The 24,238-nt window shown below is 40.0% G+C and overlaps 1 protein-coding gene across 2 annotated transcripts in view; it reads left to right on the forward strand.

Annotated features, from left to right (window-relative positions):
• Positions 1-402: 402 nt before the first annotated feature.
• The window catches only part of LOC125970340 (guanine nucleotide-binding protein G(o) subunit alpha), a 50,782-nt gene continuing 26,946 nt past the window's right edge, over positions 403-24,238 (forward strand). Inside the window, exons 1-3 of one of the 2 annotated variants that reach the window (XM_049722517.1) lie at positions 403-1,030; positions 1,537-1,579; positions 11,241-11,382. In XM_049722517.1, coding sequence (XP_049578474.1) covers positions 913-1,030; positions 1,537-1,579; positions 11,241-11,382 — 303 coding nt within the window. In that variant the 5' untranslated portion in view covers positions 403-912. The remainder of the gene's footprint in view (positions 1,031-1,536; positions 1,580-11,240; positions 11,383-24,238) is intronic. The other variant, XM_049722516.2, reaches the window with a different exon arrangement.

A 24,238-nucleotide genomic window follows, 5' to 3' on the forward strand; every position in this document is an offset into this window, starting at 1 on the left:
GCAAAGCGGACGTGCTAACCAGTGCGCACTCCATCCTATTCACAATATCTTGAATCATTGTTTTTTAAACATTGAGCCATTTTTCACATGGAAAAAAAAAATCACGGCACACCACTTATTGATTCCCCAAAAGTGGATATAGAGGTTACTTGTGTACCTTCTCTCATCAAGTGGAAGACCATTTGATTGTTTTGCCTGTTACTGAGATTTATTTTATACAGTCTATATTTTGGGTAAAAAATAAAATGTGTTTTCTCAAGGCAAACTGGGTTGTGTATGATTTGCCTATATGTGTTTTAGATGGCAACGCTGTTTAAACTACATCAATGCGCCACTAAGCCGCGCCAACGAGAACCTCTGCTGCCCCTTCCTTCCATGCTTCCAATTCCGCCCCCCTTATGACGTTTGCAACCTGCAAGTCAACGAATGAAGTAATGAAGCATTGACTGAGCCCCTACGGGAGATACCGGGAGGCTGTCGCTTTGCACACAGTCAGAGTCCCTGTCACCAGAGGACCGGAACGGAGGAAGGTCGACGCGAACAATGCGAGCTACCCAGTAACGGAGTGGAGACGAACAGAACCAGACGTGTTCTAAAAGTGAGAAAACACCCCCCCTCCTCAAAAAAAAAAAAGACAGACGGACGGACAAGCGGATCCATTGCAACCCACGTTTGGAAGCCTAATAGGTGCGGAGGCTGCGTACTGTTGTTCCGTGGAGCAAAACGAGTGGAGCCGAGTTTAAATGTTCTAACGGTCCCACCGCCGCTTTGAGAGCACTTGAGAGAGGAAGTGAGAGAACGACAGCGGGATTGCAAAACCGGGAATTGCAACCAGTTTGAAGCCTCTTTTGAAGTGCATTTGTTTCTGTGGGTGCAGTCACTGGTAACGCTATCAAGCTGTGTTCTTTAGCCATGGGATGTACTTTGAGCGCAGAGGAGAGGGCTGCTCTAGACCGGAGCAAAGCCATCGAGAAGAACCTCAAGGAAGACGGGCTCACCGCGGCCAAAGATGTCAAGCTGTTGCTGCTCGGTAAGAGAACCACTGCACCGGGGGCTTCTGCAGAACTACGACGCGCGGGTGGGCGTCATTAAAGATTCAGAAGCGATAGAGTATTCAAATCCAAATCCATTTTTAATATAGTCCAACTAAAAGGGAAATGAAGAACTGCATCGAGTTGATCGTGAGTGCATCTGAACACACCCTAATTTGATATCACATCACACATCCATGCAGATATAGGTATGTGAGGATGGGGGTCCCACAGCGTCTCTTTAGATTGAATCATTGATTGGTGTCTTAATTATTCATGGCGGCCAGGTTCGTGAGGATGAAAAGGATGTTTGGGAGGAATGGGTGCGTCCTCCTTCTGCCATCTCCACCCAGTTTTTTCAGTGAAGAGGATCATTCTCTTCCTCTCTCACTGGCTCTCTCCACCCACGCCCTCCCCCTTTTCACTCTCTCCATCTTGCGCTCTCACACATGCAAAGGTGCTCAAATCTACCCAGTTGATATTGTCTTTTCTCTCATCCTTGCAGGGGCTGGAGAGTCAGGGAAAAGCACCATCGTAAAACAGATGAAGTAAGTCTCAATTGGTCTCATGGTCTAATAAATCTACAGTGTATGAATAAGATTGCAGTGCCTCTCTCTTTCAGGAAAAAATCACAGAGACTAACATGTACTGCAGGCATTGAGCTGTGATCGTAAAGATAGACGAGGGGAAAAATTGGTCAACGCAAAAAAATCTGTCCCAAAACTATCATTAGTTATTCAAAAACCATATTTGCGCCACATGCAACCAATGTTTTGCCACTTCCATGGAGCAATACTTCAAATTTAAAAAGACACTCAAGTTTCAGGGTCACTTTAAATTAATAAAAGGTGCAAAAATACACATTGTTTGTATTTCTATAATTTGGGGGAATTGTTTTAAAATCAAAACAATTCATTCATCTACCAGAGTCTGAGAATAGATTGTATTTGACCACTTAAGTTTTGCTCGGCTGCTCCCCCCACCCCCACCCCCAAAGACATGTATATATGTGACAGTATTGAAGTAATATTTTAATTTCAAATTTTAATATTCACACAAAAGTCCAGTATGTAATTGTTCCCCCCCCCCCCCATGAATACGTATCACATGAATATATGATTCAGTGAATCCAGATGAGTCTGTTTCTCAGCTGTTAATGGTTGATCTCGCAGTGCAGCACATTCTGCACACTGACTCAAACCCCCAGTGGGTTCATTGAATATACACTTTGCCTATAATAAATCACTGGAACAAATGAATGGTCAGCTCAATTGATAGATTACCTTCACTGTGTCGTATTGTCAATTTGCACTCGTACGCATGTTGGACGAGGATTTTAAAATGATTTTCTCCAATGACGGAGTCAGTTTTCTGGGCTTGATGGGCTTTAGTCATAAAGGAGAGACAGGTGGGCTACACTGTGATGTGTTATACCCTCCTTACATTTTCCTCCTCAGAGTCTCAGTGATTTCCTCAGTATTGCATTTGGTTCGACTATCTCGACTGCATTTTGTGTTGCTGGGATTTGAACAGCTGCCGTGCACTTGAGTAGCCCATAATGGGCATGTCTGCATGTGGGAGTGTGTGGATGTGTTACATTCAGCGAGCATTACGGTGAGATGATTTGGTTAGATTTGGGTTGAGATTTGATCGTGTCTCTCTCGCTCTCTCTATGAGCGGCACTGTGTGTTGCAGTCTGTTTGAGTGCAAATCGACCAGAATACCTTCACCGATAGTTTAGAGGTTTTTATTATAACCGCAGAAAATGTCCATTTTTCAAGTTTAAAGCTTTTCTGTTACTGCATGTGATGTCGCTTTGGAAAGGTATCGACTCCTGGGTTAATGCAATCATTGGGTTAGTGATAAATGACGAGAGCATTGTGACAAAGCAGTGATAATATCTCTGCTGAGGAGCACAGATGAAATATGATTCTCAATACTGCTCATCAGGTGATACAGTTTAAAGAGGGAAGCTTGTTATGGTAATGAAGTAAAGCTATTGCATCGACTGTGGAAACATGTCGGTGGACGCACGAGTTTCCAGTGTATGATTTCTAATACCGTATTTTCCGGACTATAAGGCGCACCTAAAAACCTAACATTTTCTCAAAAGCCGACAGTGCGCCTTATAGTCCGGTGCACCTTATATATGGACCAAATTCCTAAATTTAAACTGGCCCAAAGCATTGTGTCATGAAATCAATCATAAGTGGCCCGCTGAAGACTATGATTCATGAAACAAAAATATTTTGGATCATTATTTTGTGATTATAAAGTAATTTGTTGCATCTGAAGTTGAAATAAAAAAGATAAAATGGAGAATGATTTGATTTGGATTAAAAATCTGACATGATGCAGTAATGGTGCGCCTTATAGTTATATAAGGACAAAGTTTTAAAATGGGCCGTTCATTGAAGGTGCGCCTTATAGTCCGGTGCGCCTTATAGTCCGGAAAATACGGTATATGGACCAGTATTCTAAGAGATGTGTATGTGTGTGTGTGTGTGTGTGTGTGTGTGTGTGAGAGAGATGCTGGAGAGACACCATCTGTTTGAAGTTCTCTATGTGGTCACACGTGTGTAAATGTTCCGTGAAAGGACAGCTGACCACTCTCATTGAGATTATTTTGTGTGTTTAAACAATGTAATGTTGTAAAACTGGGTTGCAGAGTTTTCTTCAGGCTTCTTTATAGTCTGTGCAAGGACGTCACTGCGACAATGCCACGCGCGGTTTACCTTTTTGAAAATGTGCTGCAGTTTCACTCCAAGTCGTGGAGCGTTGCTACACCTAATATTGGCTAGGACAGCACTGTTTACTTTGCATTTTATGGCCAATTCCAGTCACTGATTTTACTTGATGAAAAAAGAAACAAAACAACCACAATGAAGACTGTGGGACACAAACGGACCTAGATCATGTGACATCAATCTAGAAAGCGGAGGAGTGCACAAACGTATATAACCTGGACTGCCGGTCGTTTCTCGCAAAGCCAGAGCCATCTTGCGTTGCCTCTGTTACTTCAACCATATTTTTGTTTTTGTTTTTCAAAAAAATTCAGCAGTTCATGGTTCATGAAGGCTCATATAGCCTCTTCAATCATTTACTGTACTTTGATTACAAAACAATAGAATGAGATGGTCAAGGGTAACTCAAGTTGCTTTTGCTGTTCATATTTTTGAAATCATCGTATAAAGCTTTCATACTGATTTTGGTGATACACAATTAACCCACATACATACATTTATTGACCTGACATAGTCACGTGTTAAAAAGAAAATTCTGGGAAAATAGAAATATTGGTTGAATACTCTCTTAGTACAAGCTTTTTATTTCAGCTATTGTCGATCACAAATCTCTGTAGTTGTTTTTCTGTCAGTAACTGCCATTAAGATAATTTAGAACAAATTAATGATATGGTAGCTATAGTAGCAGACGAGTACAAAGTCGTTTAGTTATTTACATTTTAAAGGGGAAGTCAAGTCAAAAGAATTCCTTCCAATATGTACTGTGCGCCCCTACAAGTCTAAACATGGTATTCTGATTAATATTGTGTTTGTGGAATATGAATGAAAATCCACCCGTCTCAGGAAGCTTCAAGTTTGTGCTCACACTTGCTGTCGACTGAAAATGATATCAGTGCTCAAGGGTTCGCCTTGCTTATGTTACTTGACCAAACCGTAGGTTGAGGCTGATGTGATTTTTTTTTTTTATTTTATTTTATTTTTTTTTTTACTTGACTTGATTTTTAAGTTTTTCTTTCCAAACTAAATGTGGATTTGCACCCTAGAACATAAGTTGGTCCTTTACGGCTACAATGCTTCCTACAGTCTCCCCCCCCCCTGTGAAGTTGTGTGTGTGGTTTCTCTAGACCAGGCGATAATTAGGTCTGATCCTCAGAAAAGGAGAGGTGGGGGGGTTTGGAGGAAAAAAAATGGGACTGTGTTTTGTGCTGAAAGGATGGGGGGTTAGAGACATGAGGCAAAGAGGGGATAGATTAGGGAGTCTGGGAAAGAGTTTTAATGCCAACTGTCCAGAACGAGTGAGAAGAGCAAGTTTGCACAGAAATGGTCCAGGTTCCAGGGACAAGCAAGCAGTTTGTTGTTTGAGAGCTGACGTTGCAAGAGGGCTTGAGAGAGATCACTTGGGTCTGAAAAAAACAATGGAGTGGGTTGTTAAAGCACCAAACTAAAGCAACTTGATGTGGAGATGTATTCTTTCAAAGAAAAAAGGATATAACGGTATAAAACAAACAAGAAAAAAACATTATGAATGAATTACGGCTGTGCAGTACTGGGGGGCAAAAGCCTCCTTTGAGCAAGAGGAATAAAGTTTGGCAAGTACAATAACAAGTCTTTGTTCATTAGGTAAGCAGGGAGAAATGACACACATAAACAAGAACAGAGTTGTCAGCCAAGCTTGCAAGGCCACGCCTTCGGTGGACTCTGCTCTCTTCTGATAATTATTAGCCGCCTGACCTGTGGAAAAGCTCAACCCGAAAAAGTCATGGTCGGAAATGGAAGAGAGGGATCGAGGGGGTTGTGTTGGTACCAACTGTTAATCTAGCTAACTGGTTATCTGAAGAAGTCTGTCAGCCAGATAGTCATCCTTCATTGGTTAAATATAGCCGCGGGCGTGCTCATCTCCGGAATGATTTGATTGGCTGCCTGAGTGAGCTGTGAAATAACAACTTGTTTTCAATGTTTGTGTGTGTGCGTGGGCGTGTGTGCGTGTCTTGAAATTCAATTGCTTTTATGTGCTTGCATCTTTCAAATTTCTTTAAAATGTAGTTCTATTTTATAAAAAAAAAAATTGTGATAATTACAAAAGGATTTGGATTTTAGGCCAGGTTCATATTGCAGGAAAATGCGACCCAGATTTAGATTTATTTTCCAAAATGTGACCTGTGATTTTTTTTTTTCATTTGTCATCCTCGAGACACACACACACACATACACACAGATTTCACTCAAAAATCCGAATTGAGCATTAAGACCTGCAGTCTGCTCGCAGCCTGATTTTATGGATCTGCGGCTGTGTACTTAGTGACAAGTGCAGTCTAGTGGTTTGATGATGAAACGCTGACTCCACAAGTGAAAACACAATTTTTGGTTAATCCTTGCTGTTCTCATTATCTTTTTTTTAACCTGAATTACCCTGGCCACACCCCAAGTTTCCATGGTAATGAAAGCCGCACACCGACATTGGATTGACAATTAGCGGGCTGAGCAGTGGCTCATTTATACATGACACAAAAGAGAAAAAAAATATTTTTGAAACTTTGCCCCAGGGCCTTTTTTTATATGTTTCTGCTTGGCAGGGTTGGGTTTATGATTAAATGTTCATAATGGAGGCGGGTGCGGTGGGGTTTTAATGTTTTTAACTATCAATACAAATTGGCTTTGTAGCTGGATGTTTACCTGGACTGTGGTTTATTTTTCTCTCTACACACACTATAGTTTGAGTCCTCCCTATTTATTAATCCGATGAAACATACTATGGTTATTCCCTTGCTGTCAATTTTTTCGTACATCGTTGTCTCCTGCTGTTTTTCCAATGTGGGCAAAGCTTTTTTTAAAGTTGTGATAGTCTTTCAGCAGTTCTTTTTTCCCAATTTTGTAGCTCAATGAGACAAGTTTGGTATTATTTTGTTGATTTATTTTTGGGGTATGCACCAGAATTATACAAAACTAAGATTATATGTGTTCCTTCCTGCCTATGTTTTTATTTTTGTGCAACTGTTGGTGTAACCATGTGATTGTGGTCTTTTGGAGCTACTGCCTTGGACCATTTGCCTGATTTAACATCAGTCACGCTGTGAGACAATGCAGTCTTTATTATGATGGTCAGCTGACAGAAGTGGCTATGTGGTTTGTGGCTGGATGAGCTTTTGTATGTACGTATGCTTGTTTATTTCGTTGCATCTCATGTAGCAGAGATGAAGTACACTCAACTGACCAGGCAACATTTTTGTTTTGCATTTTACTGTACAAGAAATGAAAAAAAAATTGTTAGATATAGCATATGCAAAGAGAATGTGTGTACTTGTGAACACTTAATGATATTAATAAATGCCTAACTCTCATGGAAATATAAAGGTGCAGATAATGTTAATGTATTGATTTAAACAAAATGAAATCAAATTGAAAAGTAACATTGCGTAAGGCTCTTGAGTAAAACTTTACATAAGTCATTTGAAGTGAGAGGAGAGAAGCTGAAGATAATGCAGGACTGTCTTGAAGTCTTAATTCTCTATTGCCTAGAATTGCACTGTGTTACACCATGTCCGTGTTTTCGGTTCGCATTTTAATCATTTTAATAAAACCATGGAAAACATTCGGCTTTTCTTCAGTGGGATTTTATACAAGAAAATATTGACTGTAATTTATACAAATGAATTGACTGAATTAAATTTGAACTCACTTGATAAAGCTTTATATTAGTTATTCATTGATCTGTCCATCCACTTTATATACTGAGCTCAGAGGGAGCTGGAGTCAAACTCTCATTTATGGTGAAAACCAGACACCTCGGACTGATTAGTTAATCGCAAGGTGTTTCTGAATAAGGCATCGACTGAGGATTGACCCCATGACACCTCTCTGGCTATTCTAATGTGACCTGTGTGCTTGCAGCTGTCCAATGTATCTCATGTATCTGTGAGTTTGTTTTTAATTGACAACCTAAACCAAAGGCAATTTTTATATATATATATTAATTTCTGCATGGGTTATGGATTGAACTGCTGAAAAATGTGCATTGATGATCATTTGATACTCATCATTTGATACTCAATCGTTTACGTTTTTATCCCTTTGAGTACACTGCGTTTTGCTCTTCATAGTGTGATTTATGATTAAGCTCTCTTTGGTTCTCATTATTAACTTTTATTATACATGTTTAAAGTAAGTAACTGACTTTTACACAGGGGAGGGCAGATGAAATGAATAATTAAAGTTTGACCTTGGATCTGGGACAACCGGGATAACCGGGACTGGCATAACGTCTGCTTCTCAATGTTGATTTTCCTTATTTATTTTACAGTGACCCACTTTGTTCATAATAAAACAGATTTGTTAGTGCGTCTTGCGCATCTGGTTGTGGGGCTTCACATTAGAGCTAGCTTCCCGTGATCATGCACAGCTAAGATAGATATACGTAAATGACAATATCGAAGACTGTTGAAAAAGCAAAGTTGATCTGTTTTTTAAGATTATTTTTAAATGATTTTCTGTGACAACCCCCCCCCCAACTAAATACTTTTGTAAAAAAAAAAGAAAAAAGTAAGTTCGAACGTTTGCGAGTGTTTGCAATGGTAATGAATGATGATATTTTTTTTCATGGTCCACTCAAGGTCACAAATGGTCACAAATTATACATGACAGATATTCCAAATTTGGTTGCGACAAGAAATACTGTTTGTGAACATTAAAACCGTTGCCGACCATTTGGCGCAGTAAACCTGATGAGCTACACTACCATTCAAAAGTTTGGGGTCACCCAGAGAATTTAGTGAAAACTAACATAATTGCGCTTGGGTTTTCAAGGGTTTTCTAATCATTATAGCAAACACAATGGATCATTAGATAGTGATTTACCACATTGACGATATATAGAGTATTTTCTTGATTAGGTTCATGTTATCCTTGTTGACAAAAATAGCAATTCGATATAAAAAAAATAAGGACATTTCTAGGTGACCCTGATTTTTTGAACAGTGGTGCATGAACAAAATGTAACATACCAGATATTTTCTTTATTCTATGCTTTCCACTTCAAAGTGCATTAAGTGAACCTCTCAAAACTGTACACTTTGAATGCAATTTAGAAGATATTGTATGGTCCTGCCTACCTAAGGTGTAAAGCTTTTCTTCTAAAAGCTGAACTTATACTTAATTAATAAGGCTTTTGCTGAAAGGTTGGAAGACATCACAGCTCAAACTTATGTCATTCTCTACCCATAATAAATAGGTTTTTGGTCTTTAAAAGAATACTTACAATAAATACTGCAGTCAGAGTACAGAGGTTTAAAAGTACAGTATGTGCCGTCAGGATGTTGCTACTTGACCTTAATGTGTGATGCCAGTGAGCACCGCCAGATTACAAAGTGACTGAGGCATGCATTTTGAGTAACGCGTCTGGTCGTGTGTTGGAGTCTATTAAGGTCGAGGCCGTCCTAATGACACTTATTCTTAGATTCTTTTGTAATAATTTTGTTCTACAGTCATCTAATGCCCATTAATGTTAATTCTCCCCCATAAACACAGACACACTTGTAAGGTGTCTGTAACACTGTCCAGAAGTGTTGACAGGAGCTGGTCAGCATGCACCTTGTCACAAAGGGCTCTGTTGACAAAGACTGCAAATGGAGTGGATGTGCAACAGAGTGATAAAGAGACAACCTCTAAGAGTTTTGTGTCCTTGGATTTGGGCAATGGTGAAGATAAAGACCTTTATTGCACAGTGTGGTGTGCAGGATTTGTGTCTTTGAAAGTGCATCTTCACATGACTGTGTGAGAAAAGAGTGGTGGGGTGATAAAACAAATGATGGCATTTTTCCAAGTTCCAGAACGATCAGATCCAGCTTCGCTTGGCCTGGCCTGGCCTCCTTTGCTTTTCCATTACAACAGGCACCACTCATTGTGTGGGTTTTTCCAAGTCCATGGGCTCTATTTTCGTGCCGGGCACAAGTCTAGCGCAAAGCACAGCTAAACGTCGGTGATTGCCCCCCCATTATGCTTACCTGTATGTCAATCAAGCGATAGGATGGATTCTAGCCTATAGAAACAATGTCATGCGATCGACCAGTAGTAGCTTACTTCGGTGACGCCCCTGACCACGGTTGGCGTAATGCTGAAAGTGGTGCGACCTAGTAATTTACTAGTCATACTGAAACATTTTGGCAGAGCGCTGCATACAACCAGTATGGATCAACAAATTCATCAATTGATCCATATATAAGCCATTATAAGGCGCACTGTGGTTTTTTTGAGTAGATTTTACGTTTTTAAGTGCGCCTTATATTGCGGAAAATACGGTAATTAAAATATCATGTAATAATTTGGTTGAAACTTAGCTAAACTTTATTACATAGTAAATCATCATCTCTCTTTCTGTCTCTCTCTCTTGCGCTCTTTCTCTACCTCACCAAAATTTACCACGTATTAACCCACAGACCAAAGGATTACTTGCGTAAAGTTGACAGACACCCTTCGACGATCATGGTGTAATATCATGGTTAAATTGCCCATATGTCAGCATGTCTGTCCATCTGTCTGGCTCGGTGTGAAATTAAACTGTTTTCAGGTCACAGATTAGCCAAGGCAAAGAGAAAATTTGCACACACACACACACACACACACACACACACACACACACATTGACACTCGCACATGCAGCTCTTTGCTGACAGAAGGGCTTGGAGGGTGGGCAATGAGAAAAGGTCCTCATGCATGAAAACACACATCAGCAGGCCAGATTCTCACGCACACACACACTTGCAGAAGCACACACAACATAAACCATTGCTTGCTTCCTAGAAATGGTCTGTATTTTCAATTCTGCTGGAATTGAGGGGATGCATTTTAAGATCACATTAAAACCTTGTTTTGTGATGTGAAGTTACGATGCAAATGTTTGTCAATATCTAGAGAAAAATGTATATTCTTTGGCGCCCACGACCCTTGTGAGGATAGAGTAGCTCAGAAGATGGATGGATGGATGGATGGATGGATGGATGGATGGATGGATGGATGGATGGATGGATGGATGGATGGATGGATGGATGGATGGATGGATGGATGGATGGATGGATGGATGGATTTATGTTTTTCTTGACCTATTTGACTGTCTGATTAGTCTCATCTTGTTTGTCTCCTTGCAACTGTTTGTCTGCCTGGAAAACGATCTTTTCACTGTATACGTATGCCCTTGTCTTCCTGGAAGGGAAAGACTGCATGACATTTAAAACAATAGAACAGGCTGCTGCAACTGTGGCTAAATGTCATCTTCCTCCAAGCTGTTTTTAAATTGTATTTTATCTACTCATGTTGTTCTACATTATGATGATGATGATGACGATAATGATGATGATGATTATTATTAGTCATGCACCTGACTACTTACACACCAACCATTTTCATCCTATCAAATATATTACATTGCATTAACATCTGTATGTTCCCACTGACAATTTTATTTGTTTGTGTTTAGGATCATCCACGAGGACGGTTTCTCTGGTGATGATGTAAAGCAATACAAGCCTGTTGTTTACAGCAACACCATCCAATCTCTAGCTGCCATTGTTCGCGCCATGGATACACTGGGCCTTGATTATGGAGATAAAGAGAGGAAGGTGAGTCCTGGTGCATGTTCTTAATATGCACCATTTATCAATATACAATTTGCTGTCTAAAATGGTGTGCCTTTGTCACACATAATTGAGTGGAGAATTTAAATCTAATGTTGTAGCAAGGTAAATGGAGAAACTGATCACCCTTCATTATCATAGTCTACTGCAAGACATTATTGGCAGAGAGTTCTTTCCTCGGGTTAAGTTCATCACCAGAAATAGAACACATCACAGTCAGCACCAAATGAAAATGGTAGCTTGCTGACAAAAACCTGTGCTGTGTTACAAATCAGGAACCAGCATGATTCGGCTTCTTCTTCTGACAACTAATACTTGATGAACTTTGACGATGCAGCTGATAATCGAATCATTCACCAAATAAGGCAGCCTCCCCATACTGGTGTGGGCTTTCTCTGTGTACTCTGGCTTTCTTCCACATATAAAATATGTGCTTCTTCTGTTGTTATTTGACAACTCTAAATTAAGTGTGAAAGGTTGTTTGTCCATATGTGCCTCGCAATTGACGTATGACCTTTCAAGGGTCTATCCTAACGAGGATGAGCATAAAAAAAGGACGGAGGAATAGTTTGACTAGTTTCGAACTGTGGGAGGTTGATTTGACTAGTCCCAGATATTTTGACATGTGGTATGAGTTGTCGAGGTTGCACAGAACTGCCAATGTAAATGTAGCAGAAAACTAAGGTTAACCTTCACGTCAGCATGTTTTCTGTTTCACGTGCCGTATCGTATGGATGTTGGGCGTTTCATGCTCACAATTTTTATAAATCTGGGCTGTTCCATTCTGAAGACATGTACAGTTTGTTATGAGGACATATTGTACTGCGAAATGTATGCCCGCTTACCACTAGGAAGACAAATGCGCTGCAAAGTAACTTTTGATTTGCTTTTTATTGAATTAGATTCAATCATCTCCTCACTTGCAGCAGTGTAGCAGATGGGAAGGTACACTTCCAGTGCCGTCACCACTTACCGCAGACTCACAGCTACTGCATGATTCAAGGACTCTTTATCTGTTACTCGCATTTGCAATGTGACCGATAAACGAGGCTGAACCCTTTTGCCTCCCTAACCAACTCGTCTTTGTTTATCAGCTGGAGAAAGTGAGGTATTTGTTTTATCATACTACCCTTGACAGACATTTTTAAGCTGAAGAAGCAGATTCAGTTATTTTACTCGTGTGCTTGCTGCATATGGTCAATTAAAAATTGCAGCAGTAAATGCACATTTGTTGCCAGCCTGACCAAAGTGTAACGTAATAAATGTAAAAAATTTGACTCAAAACATCAGAAATGCTCAAACATGCTGCTTAGATAAACAAATAAAATAAAATTATTAAACCAATAACAGGGTTGCATCACATAATCTAAATTTGGGCAAATCTTAAAACTTTCAGATGATCAACATTAGGTGAAAAGGACTTACTATATAAATTTTAAAAAATTTTAACGTCAAAACGACAGGAAAATCCTGAGGGAGAATTGTATTGCAAGATAGCTTAGTTTTTACATGACACGCTAATTTTTCCTGTTCATCTACTGGAGTGAAAAAGATAAAGGTAAAAAAACCCACATCCAAACAAATGCTGGCTTTCTGCAAAAATGCTGGCTGTTTATTAAAGCTGCAACTTTTTCAACCCGGTAGCACAACACCTTTTTCTTGATGCATGTAAAAAAGGAGACCACATATTTCCTAGCATTATGGTCTGCTCCTGTGAAGCCCCAGCCAAAAGTCCATCATCACAATTAAGTTAGTCCGACCTCTCAAACCGCTAAATCCTATATCACACAATTTCTGTATATAATACACTCTGTGAGGATTATGAGTGTAATCCACACAAAGGCACCAGTTCCCTGACCAAGGGAGCAATGGATGAGGGTTAATTAGAGTTGTCTTGTCTATTAACACACAATGCTGGATTACAAAAATGGACAGATTTTAAGGTGGCATAATGAAGGTATTTTAAAAAAAAAATGAAGATTTTGTGTGGAATTACGATCTGTTGGTATTCTGCAACACTTGTTGCCTATCAAGCACCCTTATTATTTGATAGTTTAGGCATTTTGGTATAAATTTTCTCCAGTAATATTTATATTTATGCCACACATGTCCAGATAGGTTTTTCAACCCTAGTCATATCTGTCGATGTAGTTTCTGTAACAAGATGTTTCTAATCACTTTTGCTTTTCCGTATATAATTTATCAATCTCTACACAGATGATGGTTGAACACAATTAAGCCAATCCATCAAGAGATTTATTTTTAGCAGGATAACGGTTTAACTAGAGATTGTGTATGTCATGTACACCTCCTTACATTCTTTCTATCTCACTGTACGTCATTGAGTCATTGTCTCTAACCTTAACGAAAGGCACTGTCTGTTTCCAATTGCAATGAGATCATCGCTACTGAGCGATGAAGACAAAAATAACAGCACACGTATTGATTTTGACATAATATCTACCTGTGTTTGTTTGTGTGTGCATACTTTGGGATAATAGTGTAGTATTGCATTTCCTGGTAGAGGTGAAGGGTAGGACTGAGAGTATGATAGGTCATAATGTCAAATAGGACTTGAAGGTTTTCACTTGCAAAAGCTGGCACGGGCAAACAAATGTGGTAGTCCATCTACCAATCAAGTGCACCCACATCATTTAGCTTATTCTGGAAGGATCCCCACTAAACCGAATCCCGGCTCGCATAAGCGCACTCCTCTTCCGTGCTTACGTGTGTACTATACTCCAGCTGCCACCACGGCCCCCAACCTTGCTTCCCCACCATCCTCCCCCTGCTCCGCTTTGCCTGCTGTGTTCGGTCTCCCTCCCTGCTCAGCCAATGGAGCGCTCTGCTGCTCCCAGTAAAAATAAATAAATAATAAAACGAGCATTGCCTATATGATTCGTTCGGTCCAATCGAGAGCGAGAGTTAGGACTGTTCTAAAGATCTTAGTAAAATGAAAAATGACGACGCCAACTTCTGATTGCTTCATTAATTGATTGGCTCTCTTGTCTGGATTATATAGCTGGATTTATAGATCATCCTCAATTATGGAGATACATTTTTAATTCAGCCTGTACTAACCTGATAACTCCCCAAATCTGGTCCCTGGCCTTGGCTAGTTGCTGTGGCAACCCGATGTTTTGCCTTGCTCGTAACACATTCCGCAAGCCTGTGTCCAAGGGCAGTGTGACACACACACACACACACACACGCACACACACACACACACACACACACACACACACACACACACACACACACACACACACACGCACGCCTCACATCTCACACCACCTAGACTGTGTTGTCACTGCAATCTAAAGCTGCATTCATATGTGGTCAAAAACAAAGATTGAAAGAGGAAAGGTTTATCATAAACGTTTTGTTTGTGAGATTTTTTAATTTTACAAACAGTGTTAATGATACTAACATGCTTGATTGCTGTGTGTCTGGCAGGACTTTATTTTAGTTACACATTTTTAGTGCTGTCAAGCGATTAAAATATTTAATCGTAATTAATAACATTTTTTTATTGTTAAATATTTCATCGTTGTTAATCACATTTGTTTATTGTTAACTCATAGTTAATGGCACATTTTACTTACTGTAAAAAAAAAACTTGATTCTTTTCTGTGCTATTATTTTAGCAAATTTTGATACCCTTAACATGAAAAAGATGATTGATTTACTTATGGGAGACACATTTTTTATTGAATTGGATTCAATTCATGAAAAGTCACACAGACAGCCCCTCAGCAGTCCATTCTAAGAAATCAAAATTTGGGCAATATAAAAAATACAACATGCATATCAAATGCAAACAAGGACTCATTTACATGTGCAAATCATTTTAAAAGCAAAACAATTATTTACAAGACATCCCTATTCCGTCATCCCATTTCAGACGAAATGCAAATGTAATCTTGACTCAACTGAAGAAGCTTGGGAAAGGACGCAGCTGCACGTCTGCGTGCACGCACGCAGAATGTGGCATCATAAAAACACTTGACAAGACGAAGTAGAAAGGGAGTCCTCATTCAGAGATGCATGGAAGGTATAGGCAGTGCACCGACAGTAGAAATTGAAAAATGCAAAAGAGCTGGGAAAGCTGGCCAGCAGGTGGATGCTGGGATTCCTCAGGGGCTAGTTTGTGTGCACCTTCATATGTCGCACTTGCACACTGAGCAGATGAACAACGCCCCTGAGATTACCATTTTCCCTCTGCTCATTAAAGAATGAAGCAACCTGCATGTGGAAAGTTTAGTCTACACAACTAACAGGTTTCCTTCACTGTTTTTATTTAAAAATTTGAAAATGCATACCCAAATTTTATTCTCATTTATCAATTTCTAACAACTGCTCCATTTGGGGTTTATGTTAATTATTTTCAGTGTGTTTATGGACTTGAGTTAGACAAAATAATCAGGTCTGGGCAGCAGAGAGATACACATTGCTACTTTTGAAGCAGCTAGTTCAGACTCAACTTCACCCAACGCTTCCACTCATGATGTAAGCTCAAATAAATAGCAGGGTGGTGTCAGTAAGGGCATCCACATAAAAACTGGGCCACAAAATCTACAAAGTTGGAAACATGACTCGCTGTGGTGAGCCCCTGATGGGAAGTCAATGAAAGTTTAACTGTAAATGGTAAATCATCATGAGTACTAATTTATTTGACTTTTTTTGTTTGTTTCCCGGAAGCAGCCGCAGATGTCATTTCATGTTTCTAAAGGAATGGTTTTGGGTGCAGTTATAAAGAACCCCCTCAATAGAACTGCATTTTATGGCGTCCATGGCAGATGAACAATCTCAAATCGACTCCCTGCCTTTTTGCTCCCTCACCTCTTGCTATTTTCAGCTTCCTCTCTATCGCTTCCCCTTCCCTCCACACTGATCAAAGCATAAAACGCTTCATCACTTACTTCCTCATCTCTTTGTTACGTTATTCATCATGGTTCTCATCTCTCATGACTTCACAGTTTGTACTTTCCCATTTCTATACAGACTTTAATTTTTCTGTTATTCTATTCCTGCCAACGCTACAAACAAAGTTGGTCACGTATTTTCATGACGATATCCCATCTTGAAACATGTCCTTAAAATGAATGTGGAATATTAAAGCAGTTTTGGGTGTTAAGGGCATGCCCAGCGAAACCAGGATAAATATAGTAAACCAAAGAAATTCAGCTTCATGAATCTGAGTGAGACTGAACTGTATCCTAGCAACAGAAAGAACTGTGACCTGAGATTTACTGATTTTGCTTGGTGTGTGTTAGAGTTTAGATAGTTCAGGGTTAAAGATTTCACTAAGATATGTCTGTTTTTACTCACATCACATGCTACATGACAAGTAATAATTAGTGAAGGGGGTTTTTGTTTAGCCTTGTACAAAAACAGACTACAATACACAAAACTGTCAAATACAGTTCACCATTCTACTGTAGGCTGCTTCCAAAACACTGGATTGGTTTGATTGCTTTTTTTCACAGCAATTCTTTGGTTGTATTCTTAACTGTGGATGCTGGATGTGTTTATTCTTTGTGCCTTCTTGTTTGTAGATGTGTGTTTGTGTGTTTGTGCGTTTCTGCCCAGCATTGAGATCAATTGGCAACAGAAGAAACTGGGAGAAGTTCCAGTATCCAGTGACCTAGATAGGATAAATTGTTCAGAGAATAGGATGAATGCCTGACGCTATGAATTTCCTTGAATACCTATCCATGACATTTAGACTCTGGTTAAGGGTTGTATGCCTGCAGCGAGGCAGCACAATACTCATTCGTTTGTCTCGTTTCCGCTCAAGAAAAAGGGAAAACCGTTCCAATCTCGATTCAGGCCTTTCTCGTTTGCTTATTTTCTACCTGCGGAAATGCCATTAGTCAGTTTTCTTTCACCTAAGGAACTTAGGATCAATTGCAATTGCACTTAGATTGATTGCCTGCCAGGTAATGTTTATGTTTTGTCACCGCTGTGACTTTGTGCAGTCGAATCAGAATAGAAAATGATTTAATTGATGACTGCACTCACTCAGTGCATGGCACTATCACAGGTTCTCTGGCTTTGGTCAAGTCTTTTGTTCAGAATGAAATCCCACAATAATTACTAGGTACATACAAAGCTCTGGAATTTGTAAAAGCTCTCTGAGCCATTGAAGGCAAAAAAAAAAAAAAAAAGTGTAGAACGTCACTCATCCCATGACTTTGTTTGTGTGCTCTGCTAAAAATTATAATTAGACCCCTTTCCTATATGTACGTACATGATGATAACTGAATTGAGTGACAGTTTGGTGTTGATTCTATTTAGTAACATATGATAGTTAATGTAAAATGGATTTGAGGGATTGTTTTTTTGTAACAGGGTGACAGCTCCGTGTGTGTGCATGCATGCGGGCGTACGTGAGCAGGAGTGAGCCTGTTCATCATGTCACTGTGCATAACATCAGAAAAGCTTTCAGCCTTTTGGGGAACAAACAATCTGAACCCATGCATAACTCACGCTGCACACCCATAAACCCACTGAAACTTCCTCACACATGCACAAAGACACACTCCCAAGCACACACGCATGCACGCACGCCCACACACACATAAATAGTCTCGTTTACTTCCCTCACTGTGTTTACCAGACTGGCGCTGCCAGCGTCATATGACTGGCACGTGGACCTGCCAAGCCTCTGTGCTAAGAACAAGACCATGAGGCCTTGCTCATGTCACCCCCGATGCCCGTGTACATCACTGCTGGTGTGCCAAACACTTATTTCTTAAAAAAACCCAATGCGTACACATTTAGTCAGGGATTCACAGACTTGTTGCATTATAAGAAATGTACGAGTAAAATTTTCCAGTCAGAAATTCTCAGTAAATTTTACAAGGGGAGATTTGGAGTAAATGTTGCTCGTGTATAAAAAAGTCAGCGTTGAGGATTGATCGCACAACACCCTGGTTGAAAGATGGCAACTCTACCACTTTCATCACATACCCCATGGTGTCTGTAGCCTGATTGCTGCTGTAAGGTTTAATCCACATAGCCATCTAAACCGCAAAACCCATTTTGGTTGTCTCCTGGAGACACCAGCAATAGACAGACATGCAGTATTTGTGGAATCGTGCAGGTGTTAGGAGTGCTCCCCCCAACTGAAGGTCAATCCTTCGCCCCTCAATACTTTAATGAACAAATTTTGAAATAAATTTCACTCGCCATTTTTTACAGCATGGATGATTTAATATGTATATGTATCTTCGCGGGCCGCATTGTAGTCATAGCTTTTTTCGGAGGGCCATTATGACTGTCAACCCACAATTTGTCTTCGCAGGCCACATAAAATGAAGTGCCGGGCCGTATCTGGCCCCCGGGCCTTGATTTTGACACCTGTGGTGTAGGGGTACACTCGCCTGACTTGTGTGTGGGCACCGTGGGATCAATTTCTGCTCAGTGGCGGTGTGCATGTGGGTGTGACCGGTTGTTTTGTCTTTGTGTGCCCTGCAACTGACTGGCGACCAATTGCTTTTCGTCCAATGTCTGCTGGGACAGGCTCCAGCATCCCCTGCGACCCTGAACAGGATAGGCCGTGTTGAAAATGGATGGCATAATCTAAAACCCTTAAAAACTTTGGTGATCACGAAAATTCCATGTCAAGTCAGTGTCTTAATTCTTAAGTGTATTCATTCTGTGGCTAACCAAGCATTTGTTGTCTATTTACAAAGTAACAGTTTGGAGCTGTTCCAGTATATATGTGTACCAGTGCAACCAGTGTACCAGCACTGTCCATGGTTGGGAGTGTTTTAGTCCAAAAGAACTGGAAAGCCCTGACCTCAGCCTCACCAAACACTTTTTGAAATGGTTGTATACCGCGTTCAGTTTTCTCCATAGACTTAACAGTAGCTACTGTATACTAAGGCTGAGGTTTGTTCATTTCCCTACAGTAAACGCCTTAACCACACGCTCCACAATACTGTCATAGCTCCCGACCTACCCATCACAACTGCACACGAACTTGACGGTAAATAGGAAGACGGAGAGTGGCTTTGTTGTTGCACTCACCAAGCATTAACCCAGTTGCACCACCATTACACGCACACGGTCTTTAAGCCTCAACCTCAATGCCAGGGAACAGTACACAGTGAACTGCAATCATTAGAGTACAACGGACTAAAAAGATCAAGTGAAAATTGAGTCACCTGTACATGTGAGAAAAGGAAAGTGAGCCTTTTGGATTGCTTCCGTGAATAGCCCTTTCAAAAAGATAGCGGCACCTGATCACAAAAGTGCACATCTTTAGTTGACATCTTTTTTTGCTACTGTTCCCCTTTCCATTTTTTCCAGTGTTCTATTTTTCCTTCCTGGTGACGTACACATTTCCCTGTGCGCACAGTCACGTGCGGTATTTAAATAGCAAGATGGCAATGTATGAGTTTGCTCTGTATGTTTAGTGTTCCTGCAGTGGCCTCTCGATCTAAATTATAAAGGACATTTTAATCCATATTTGATGGCTACCTCTTACTTAGACAGCAGTCATTTGGCAGGGAGGTTCATGTGTGTGAATGGTTGTCCCTGTCCCTGTCTTGCAACTTTTTTTCTTAAAAGAAACAGAGAGGCACAATTATTGTGACTGTGTATGTTGTGAACGGGTGCTTGTTTCCTTTGCAAATTACAAATGATTAGCTAGCAAGCCATAACTAAACTTAACAACGTAAATTAAATACATGAAGCCAATTTTAGCTCATTTTCCTCATATATTTATTTATGTATAAAATACAAATAAACACCGTACCCTTAGAGTACTTGTGTGGTGTTGCCCATGGGCACCAGGTAGCCCCTAAGGGCTCACACTTGTAGCCTGTTCCTAAAATAGATCATCACTGATGAGATTGTGATTTCTTAGGAACGTGGATCATTGTGATTATTTGAAAATGTAAACAGCTGCAGGGATTTATGGAAATAGTGTGACATAATGGTATTATTTGTTGATAATTTTGTGTCGATTTCTTAATATGTGCGTACGTGTGCGCGTGTGTGTGTGTGTAGCCTATATGTATGGGTTTGTGTTTTTGTTTGTGGCCGTATTGTGGCATTTAAAAGCAAATCAATGCCCTTCTAATTGAAGGTTAGCAGATAACCATGAGCATGACACTATTCCCTTCACTCTTTTCCCTCTTGCTGTCATTGTTGGATTTCTGCTGTATTTTAAGCAACACCATGACAATTAGGCATAGTGTATACATTACAGTATATGACCACACACACACATGCTGTATCCTGTGATCAAAACTATAGGTGACCTATTATTTGGCAAATGTTTTATTTGAAATGAATAATCAGATTCCTAAATGTTCAATAACTGGCAGTTAGTAATAGTCGTCAGTGAATTTGGGGCAGTTGAAGTCTCCATATTGCAGTACAGGGAGGTCCTCGATTTACGACGTTTATCCGTTCCTACGCGGCGACGTAAAACGTATTTCGGTGTAAGTCGGAACAGTAATAAAATGAAACAGTATAGTAATAAAAAAATGCTTACGCTTGGGAGGCATAATGAAAGGTAAAAAGTTCACAAAAATTATAACGTGTGAGAGAGAGAGACGACAAAACAGTCCAAAATGGCGTATACCATGTGAGTGGGTAACACCGTCTCCTCGATCCATAGACTCTCTCGTGGTGTATTCTCCCGCCGCGCGCACCAACTAGTGCCTGCGTACATTATAAATCTTACGACGTAAAACTGCGTAGGTTGAAAAAAGGCCTTAAATATATGAGACCTGTGCCGTAAACAAGAAACAACATAACTAGACACTGTCGTAAATTGACATTTGTGTATCACACACATTTATAATTATTGAATTCAATTTTTTACACACAAGGATAATACATAACATTCATTGTGCAGGATTTGCATAATCAGTCGGTAATTGTGATTGCACAGCCAGTTACGCATTATCTGCTGTTATCTTTTTGTGTATTTTATTGGCTAAAGCGCAAATGTTTTAGTTACATTGAATCACCTGTCACAATACAGTACAATGTAAGCCTTTGTCAACGTGCACGTGTGTCCTGTTTTGTATGAAAGGAAAAAATGAAACACTCTGTGCTTCAGCCTGCTGTTGCTACGGTAACAGGGACACCTGGGAAAAAGGATGCAAGGGGAGGGACACATGCTGGAGAGAAAATGAAGGGCAGATATTGGAAATATAAAAGAGATGGGTAAAGGAATATACAGCAACATGATGAGACAATAGTGCTCACTTTGGGTAAGGGTTTTCCGAATTTTGTATATCAATAATTGTTACCCTCTACTCTTGGCTGTCCCTCTGCTTCATTTGTCTTCAATTATTCACTTCATAAAAAGCTGCAATCTGTCTGCAAGTTCATAAATAATTTAGGTTCAAATGGGGTGTCCCCTGTGTGCAAGCAGGGCGGTTTCTATAGAAGGCCGTTTGGAGAAAATACATCCATCTCCCTGTCCTGTTCGTCTTCCTTTTGTACTGCCTTTTACATTAATGAGCTCACTTGACCTATATTTGTCCATTTGATTTGTCCAGCGTAGCGTTATTCAGTTTTTTATGTACAGTATTTTCTGCACTATAAGGCGCACTGGATTATAAGGCGCACCTTCATTGAATGTTTGATTTTAGAAACCCCTGACCACGGTTGCCATAATGCTGAAAGCAATGCGACCTTGTGATTTACTAGTCGTACTGAAACATTTTGGTATTTTGGTTAAAGGCTTTTAAGTGCGCCTTATAGTGCGGAAAATACGGTATATCATTCTAAACAGTTCAATGCTCTTTGTACTGTCTGTCCTCTTGCCGTATCTGTTTGCAGATAGTGTTTATTCTTAGTTTAGTCATATGAAGACATACTTATACATATTTGTTCTGAATCAGTGTTTTATTCAGTGGTGTCTTTATGTGAGATTGTTTACGGAACCCACCGTGAAAGGCTAAATTCTAAGAAAACAGTACAATATTCACTCGTGTTGATTTTCTCTCTCTCTCCTCACTTTTGACAAAATCAAACAAGGTCGTTCGGTGCCCCAAACGAAACGGGTGAAAATGACACACACCCACACACACGCACACTCAGTTTGTTTTTGAACTAATGTTCGAATGGATGTTTTGGTGAAATCAGTAAATAACTAACTACTCTCAAAACGCCCCTTTTTAGGCAGCAAAATAGCCACCCCTCCCTCTTCCTGAGGCTTGGTGGGAGTTAATGGAGGAATTTGTCCATTCCAAATCACTGTACATACATTGCTAATGATATAAAGAAACGCCTTTTAATCAGCACCAAAATGTATGTGGGCATCTCTACTTCTGCCCATTTCAGCCACGAAATATAGCACACAGATTAGTCTCTAACTGGCTCATTTATAAGAGAATAAGGAGATAAGCATTTTACTGGCAGTTATTCTCCCATGCCAGATCTTTTTTTTTAATGTCCTGAACTATGTGAATTGTAAACTGAATGATTCGTAGGTTGTTATATATTAAATTTCAATCTATAAGGGTTAGCATGACTTAGTTTTCCACCTGCAGGGGATACATGCACCCTCAGCCGCACCCGGCTGGAAGGTGAGCCCCTTTGCAGGACCTCTGATGTTCTGACCTTTTTTTTTTTTTTTTTTTCTGCTCCACCTCTATAGGATGTTTTCCTAACTATACTGACTGTTTTCTGCTCCTTCATCCACCAATATTTTGGCGCCCGTCTCTTTGTGGAACAACCGTTTTGTTTGTCTCCTTTTGATTACCTTAGGGTCAGAAGAGCACGATCTGAGCATCCAGAGTGCAGCGGATTGGATTTGAGGGAGGGTTTAATGGCATTAAAATCAGATACATGACACATTGGTCAAAAAATATATTACTTGAGCTGCAGAATAAAAATAAACTTTGGCAAAGTACAGTAAATTTAGTAAATGAGTACATTTTTGGGAGGGTTTTGTATAAGCGCGTATGCGTGTGTGTTCCTCCTGATATGGCACTGACATAACACGGGCCCCTACATGTCTAGACCTTTAAAGGAAAGCTTGTTGGAGCCTATTTTTTCCCATCGCATGCTCATCTGACTTCCTGCTTTCTGTCACTTGACCCGACTCACTGTCACACTTTCAATAACAGTACAGTTTTGTTTTGTGTCTTTTGCATCAAAGTTTAGATCAAATTTTATCTCCACCAGCAGCATCTTAAGGCAACTCAAAGCAAAGTTGAGTTTGTGTACAGGACCTAATAGGGAACCAAGACCTTTGTGAGCTTTGTGAACTAACAGTAAGATTTTAAAATCTCTTTGTTAACTCACAGGAAGCCATTGTACAGATTTTAGAGCCAGTTGTGTTCCCTGGTACCAGGAGGGAAATCTATAGAAATCTTTAAATCTTTTGTCCGATTTAGTTTTACCTAGAATATGATGCACATTTACATTTCAAGCAGGTTACACACATACTGATTAACGAGTAAAGAGTATGTTATCGCTGATTTTGTTTCCTCTCCGTTCTGCTCAGAAAGAGTTCTGGACTGACAATAGTTGAACTGGTTTGTGGGTAGAGACTTGCTATTGTCGGAAAACATTTCATTATCTGCGGTGCGCTGTGCAAGGTCAGCTCAAGTACACCACACACTATAAGACCAGTAAGTAAACTTGCTGACACCCCCAACCATTGTCATTGGTGAGGTGTTAAGTCACTATTAAAGATAATGTAGTTAAATCTGGCAGTGACGTATTTTTGATGAAAGGTCTCCTTCGGCCTCGACCTTGGGACCTTTCAGTCATTGTCAGTCTATCCTTATCACTGGGACATAATACCCAGCTTTGGTTTTGATCAGTGCATATTACACAGTATTTAGTGTTGCAATTTAAT

Source organism: Syngnathus scovelli, chromosome 6 (genome assembly GCF_024217435.2).
Source record: "Syngnathus scovelli strain Florida chromosome 6, RoL_Ssco_1.2, whole genome shotgun sequence".
Taxonomy (NCBI): domain Eukaryota; kingdom Metazoa; phylum Chordata; class Actinopteri; order Syngnathiformes; family Syngnathidae; genus Syngnathus; species Syngnathus scovelli.